This window comes from Corylus avellana, chromosome 3, assembly GCF_965113065.1.
Source record: "Corylus avellana chromosome 3, dhCorAvel1.hap1.2, whole genome shotgun sequence".
Lineage (NCBI taxonomy): Eukaryota > Viridiplantae > Streptophyta > Magnoliopsida > Fagales > Betulaceae > Corylus > Corylus avellana.
Genome location: NC_142492.1, coordinates 33,343,028 through 33,349,889, shown reverse-complemented (window position 1 = coordinate 33,349,889; position 6,862 = coordinate 33,343,028). Strand labels below are relative to the sequence as shown.

The 6,862-nt window shown below is 36.1% G+C and overlaps 1 protein-coding gene across 1 annotated transcript; it reads left to right on the top strand.

The window, feature by feature from the left end:
• The first annotated feature begins 342 nt into the window (after positions 1-342).
• Positions 343-6,651, top strand: DXR (1-deoxy-D-xylulose 5-phosphate reductoisomerase). Its single transcript, XM_059586521.2, has 12 exons — positions 343-744; positions 1,292-1,470; positions 2,004-2,090; positions 2,767-2,892; positions 2,978-3,040; positions 3,155-3,304; positions 3,505-3,572; positions 4,090-4,201; positions 4,325-4,429; positions 4,617-4,738; positions 5,456-5,602; positions 6,194-6,651. The coding sequence occupies exons 1-12, from the start codon at positions 657-659 to the stop codon at positions 6,360-6,362; spliced, it is 1,416 nt and encodes a 471-aa protein (XP_059442504.2). The 5' UTR covers positions 343-656; the 3' UTR covers positions 6,363-6,651.
• Positions 6,652-6,862: the final 211 nt, after the last annotated feature.

Genomic DNA, 6,862 nt, shown 5'->3' with positions numbered 1-6,862 from the left:
CCAGACCAAGCACCCCCTAAAAAATCGTTTGACCCTTGGAAGGTGGCCACTCTTTATATATATTTTATTAATCGGACAAATGTCTTATTTATGGTTACAAAATCTCTTTAAAGAGATCTTGATCATTAATTAGATATTCTCTAATTCAAAATAGATTAGAGTCTTGGAGATGATGTTATTCCATCTTAGGTACCAAAACTCAAAAGTTCTCTTAATATTAAATAATAATAATAATAAAAACTTTAGGTCTTCGACAATTTGCGAGTGATAACACTGAGGAAAACAAAAGTAGCCGGTAATCTTTAAGAAATCGCAAAACATCGACTTGTTTTACTCCGAAAACAATAATTTTGGACGCGTCACAATGGAATCAATCCAACCAGAGTACCCAGCATCCCCACACCAATAACACATGGCTGATCCGACAACGATGTCGTCCTTGTCCCTATGACTCTATCCCCCACTTCCCATTTTTATTTACAGTGCCGTATAATATAATACCAACGCACAACTCTGTAAAATTGTGTGGCCACAAATCACTCTGAAAGCCAGTTTTCAAGGCCTCTTTCTTTCTTTCTCTCTCTCTCTTACCATTTCTGGCCTCTCTGCGACTCTGCCTCTGAATTTTGACATTTTTTGAAAGTTAAACGAACCCAATGGCCCTGAACTTGGTGTCGACACCTGAAATCAAGGCCGTCTCCTTCTTGGACTCCGCCAAGTCTACCCACTTCCTCAAGCTTCCAGGTGAGCGTTTGGTTGCTGCTTCAATGGAAAAACTGTTTTATGGTTCTTGCTTTTGGGTTCTAATGTGATAAATTCAAGGAGGCTCAAAACTCAAAAGCCGTTGATTCTTTGCTTGGTTTCTGTGAAAAAAACTATACTTGAAGGATAAAGTGTTTTTAGTAAATATTTTTCCTTTAGACAAAAAAGTAGCTTTTGTCTACGCTTTCATTAGTTTTAGGATAGCGTGGTTGCTTTCATTAAGCGTTAATTTGGTGTTAATTTGGTGCTTTGCTTTCATTACTCCGGAATTGTTGGAGTAATTCGAAGCATGAATGGGTCAATCATGCTTTTCTTTTTTATTTTTTTATTGTTGTTCGAAATATATGAATTTCTGTAACTACCTGAAATCTCGGACTTGTGAGACGGTGAAGATTTAGTTTTTGCAAACTCCAATGTTTTGGTTTGAGTGTCTGTGTTATTGTTGCTTGGGAAAAGGTTGTGTTAAGCTGTTCGATTTGTACTTTTTTCTTTTATATAATTTTTGAGTTTAATTGTTTATGATTTTTAGCTGGGTTTGCTTTGAAGAGGAAGGATTGTGGAGTGGTATTTGGGGGAAGAATTCGTTGTTCAGCACAGCCGCCTCCGCCAGCTTGGCCTGGACGAGCTGTTCCAGAGCCCGGTCGTAAGACTTGGGATGGTCCAAAGCCAATCTCCATTGTTGGGTCCACTGGGTCGATTGGAACTCAGGTAAAAAGATATTCATTTTACTACTGAACTTGAAAAATTATACTTCAGGACCCCAGTGTAGATGCAGTTTGAATACAAAGAGTAATGAGATGAAGTTGTTTGGACTAGCCAGATGTTGTAATTCATGGTAAAAATAAAGTTCAAGAAAATGGAAATTGCAAACCAAAAAGTATTGCAGGTTCTGAAATCAATAACTGGTAACACCAAATGTTGCCGAGCAGGTGCGAATTTCTTGATTTTGTTTTGTGGGCAACATAGCAGCCAAGCATTTACTTGGGTACTTATTTTATATGTCTTGACAAGTATGGTGTTTACAGAAAATATTCTCATTTTCAGTATCAGTTCTATATCTAGACATTGTAGTTTGAGATGAAGTTGGTTGTCGAAATTGCATTGTCTTGGTTTTTTATCTCTAGCTCCTTTATTTGTTTGATGGTAGAATGTTTTTGCTCTGTAGTGAAACTACTGCTTGGCATTTGATGTATGTTTTGACCCTTCATTAGTTGCTTAGAATCAACTTTGATGTTTTACAGACATTGGACATAGTGGCAGAAAATCCAGATAAATTCAGAGTTGTAGCACTTGCAGCTGGTTCAAATGTAACTCTTCTTGCAGATCAGGTAATAGTCTGATACATAACACGTCATAGAATTTGCAATGGTTTTGTTTTTTCAATTTACAGCAAGCATTAATTTTAGGGAAATTTGGTCACAAACCCTTCATGCTTTTGCTCTTTTTGACATTAAAACCTCATTTTTCAATTTGATGAAATCAAGAATTGCGTGTTGAATATTTGTAAATCAAGAACTCCGTTAGTATTTTCCATCGAATAAATGACAGGAATGACATGAAATACAGTTATGCCACTTAAATAAAAAATCAAAATACAAAGCAAAAAAAAAAAAAAAAAGGCCGGGGGGGTGAGGCTGTCTGAAAGGGCCATAGCATTTTTGTTATCTATTGATGGAAAATACTAACGAAGTTCTGAATTTACAAATATTCGAAATATGGGTCTTGATTTCATCAAATTAGAAACTAAAATCACAATGTCAAAAAGCATGAAAGCATGAGCAGTGATGACATAAATTACCTAAATTTTAACATGACAAACTCTGACCTGTGTTGCTTGATTTTTTTACTCACTTGATTATGATCAAGCTTTAACTTCTGTACCCTAGCAAGTTGGGGTTTGGATGGCATAGTCCTGAATCTTGTTCTTATTTTTGTTTTCCCATGATATCAAAAGTAGCATTATTGGTGTTTCTTTTTATGTACTTATTTGTTCTTGCTGGACAGGTGAAAACATTTAAACCTCAACTAGTTGCTGTTAGAAATGAGTCCTTAGTTGATGAACTCAAGGAGGCTTTGGCAGATCTTGAACAAAAGCCGGAGATTATTCCTGGGGAGCAAGGAGTCATAGAGGTGGCATACCATCTTGTTCTCTGGTACTTGTTCGGATAATGATAGACATCCTCATTAATCAATAGATATTTTGTATTCTTTTCAGGTTGCCCGCCACCCAGATGCAGTCACTGTAGTTACTGGAATAGTAGGTTGTGCAGGACTGAAGGTAAATCCATAAGTTTTAAGTACCAAATATTAATAGGGTGAAACTAAACCAGCTCACTTATTGAGTATAAGCACATGTTAGCTAACTGAAATGTTCTTGTTATTTTTTTCTTAGCCTACAGTTGCTGCAATAGAAGCAGGGAAAGACATAGCTTTGGCCAATAAAGAGACCCTGATTGCTGGAGGTCCTTTTGTCCTTCCTTTAGCTCAGAAGCATAAAATAAAAATTCTTCCTGCTGATTCAGAACATTCTGCCATATTTCAGGTACAAAAACTCATGTCTTAATAGCTACGATTATGCAACAAATCATGCCTAGATTTCTCATTTCCGTCACATTTTTACCACTTTGTTTTTGGTAGTTATAGGAAGTATTAATATACTTGGTTCATCTTATCTCTAGCACTCAATGATAGTTTTATCAATTTACTCCGCACTCCACTCATTAGAAGATCTCCTTTCTTCAGTGTATTCAAGGCTTGCCGGAGGGTGCACTTCGGCGCATTATTTTAACCGCGTCTGGTGGTTCTTTCAGGTGTGAAATCATAATTTAAGTTATAATACTCAAGCTGGAAACTGCAAATGTACAGGGGAATTAATTATTACTTGTCTTTTGCAGAATTGGAGGCAAAATAAAATTATACAATGCAAACATAATTTGGGTCTTTTCCTTTGTTTTCTTGGATAAGGCATGTATTTAGTGATCAATGTTTGTTCAGGAATTTGAAACTCTTCTTAAAATAGCTTTAGTGAGCTCAAGTATACTTTCCTTTTTCTGCAATGCAAAAAAACCCATATGGACAACATTAAATCTTATGGCTCAAACATTTTTTCTTATATAAATTCTTTTATTGGAGTTCAGTACTATATATTATCCAGTATAAGCAGCTTACCTTCTAAACTATCAAAAGCTCCTTTCCTCTCATGTTTAGCATATTTGACTCCTTTAATATCTTTCATGGTCAATTTTGGAGTAGCACATCTCCTACCTCTGACAATTTATACATTTACATAATCTGGATTTAACAATTTGCTTACTTGGTTACTGACAGGGATTGGCCTGTTGATAAACTGAAAGAAGTTAAAGTTGCTGATGCCTTGAAGCATCCTAACTGGAACATGGGGAAAAAGATCACTGTTGACTCTGCTACCCTTTTCAACAAGGTTTTTCCCTTTCTGTTGTGTGTAATTCAAATTGAAATACTGCTCCATCCAATCTATCTGCTGTTGTCATAGAAGTTTCCAGCAATAAGAAATTAAGTTCCTTTCTTCTTCTTTTTCTTATAGGGCCTAGAAGTCATTGAAGCCCATTATCTGTTTGGAGCTGAATATGATGATATTGAAATTGTGATTCATCCGCAATCTATCATCCACTCGATGGTTGAAACACAGGTTTAATTTTTATACTCTGTTTTGTGGCTGCTCATATTATGTTTAAGATGTTTTTTGCTATCAAATGCTTTATATATGTACAGGCCGTGCAATTGAAATGATAATCCTTTTGAATGTGCACCTTGAAATTTTTCTTCTTATATCTATTTGTTTTTGTTTGTGTTTGTGTTTTTTTTTTTTTTTTCAGGATTCATCTGTTCTGGCACAGTTGGGGTGGCCTGATATGCGTTTGCCCATCCTCTACACGATGTCATGGCCAGACAGAATCTATTGTTCTGAAATAACTTGGCCTCGCCTTGATCTTTGCAAGTACATACTCTTCCTGAATATCTTATGGTTTTAAAATCCTCGTCATTTTCATTTTAAGTACCAGGAGGGTATCACTTGCATACATTACCGGCATTATCTTTATAAAAATTAAAAAATTTCAAATCGATGCCTTTCTCATGCTACCTTCCAGATACCTACAGATTACCATATTGAAATTCCCCATACAAAGTCAGAAAAATTTTTGTTGATTTCAGGGACTCAATCAATAAGTTATCTGTTGCCATAAACAATTATTTCTCATAGTATTTTGAGAATCCCAAAGTCCTGAAAGTAGGTCTATCATCCATTTTGCATAGTGCAGGACGAAACTGTTCTTGTTGCATCAAATGATGATGACTTGTTGACCACTATATTTTGAGCTATTTGACTTGTATCAATTATGAACTTGTCCATGTAAATGATTACAAATTTTTGCGTACTTGTTCTGTTTAGCCTCCATTTTGCAAGACATCTTTGTTAGTTGTGGATGTTCACTAGATTACTCACATTAACTACATTTCTAAAACCACCTTTTCTCTGGATTCCTTTCCAGAAATTATAGTGAGAGTTCTCGTCTTAGAAGATTAGCACTTCTTGTACTTGCCAAGAGTCCATAAGATGTGATGAATTCAACATAAGTCGAAAATGGTCAAGATGCTTACAATTATCGTCATTGTGCTTGTATGATGTGACTAGAGTTAAAATGGGGTTATGCAGGCTTGGTTCACTAACATTTAAAGCTCCTGACAATGTAAAATACCCCTCTATGGATCTCGCATATGCTGCCGGACGGGCTGGAGGCACCATGACAGGCGTTCTTAGTGCAGCTAATGAGAAAGCTGTAGAGCTGTTTATTGATGAAAAGTATGTATTCGGTTCCTTGATTTTCGCTTGATACAAATATTTCCTTTCAAACATTGTTCATATCTTGAAAAGTCTGTTTCCTGTTTCTACTCTCCTCCTTAATTGTATTCTCTTTTGTCCAGATCATGTGATTTTGTTGCATGTTCAGTAATTCGCAAATTATTTTATTTTTCCCTTTTTTATAGGTTAAACTTTTGTAAAAGATTTGAACATCAGTTTATTGTTAACATTATCTAATAATCCCCAAATTTTTACTGGTCTATTGTTATTTCTAAGTTCTTTGTCAAATCGTTTCGTTTACCCTGAGCCTCTCACCTCCTCTCCTGACTGAAGTTAACCTGCACAACTTCTGATTTGCATCTTGAGCTTCCAAATGCATATTTCATGAAACTATATGACAATCAGGACCATCTTCCCTTCCTTTTTTTGCATTCACTTGATTTGTTCTCTCTCTGAGTTTCTCCAACATATATTATTCTGGAATCTGTTGATTAAATTAACCTGGGCTGTCTGCCTACAAGGTCATTGATAATGCAATCTTGTGCTTTATATACGTCCACTTTTGTGTTGAATAGTTTTGCCTGATTTCAGGATCGGCTATCTGGATATTTTCAAAATCGTGGAGCTAACTTGTAACAAGCATCAGACAGAGTTGGTGACTTCACCTTCCCTTGAGGAAATTATACACTATGACTTGTGGGCGCGAAAATATGCTGCCAATTTGCATGAGTCTTCCAGTTTAAGTCCTGTTATGGCATGAGTGACAGCTACCCTTGTTGGCCAGGATAGAGTTGGGTCTAATTTGGGCTGAAGAGGGTGTTGAATTCCTGCCAAAAGTCGGCATTTGGCGTTGAGGGGGTGAGTGACTGTATTAGAAATTGGATTGGGAGGGGTGGGGGACTCAGCAATTGTATATAGCATAAAAATGAAAATAGGCATTTGAGATGTGTTCCCCGAGACTGGTTTTGAATGTTTGAATGCGTTTCCTAGCCATTAAAGGAAATGGATGAACATTTTACTATGCAGTAAAGATGCATCTTGTTTGATTCTCTTCTCTTCTTTCCGATCCTTTTCACAATGATGATTTTAAGGTCCTATTTTGCATTTTCTCAGCATATTCAGCTTAATGTGACATGCTCTATCCATTTAAATTCTTTATGTCGTGAATCATTTCTTCAATAAAATCAAGATGAGAGATAATACACTGAATGAATGCCTACTACAGTAGTTTTCTTCACTCCTAAGATTAAATCCCAACCC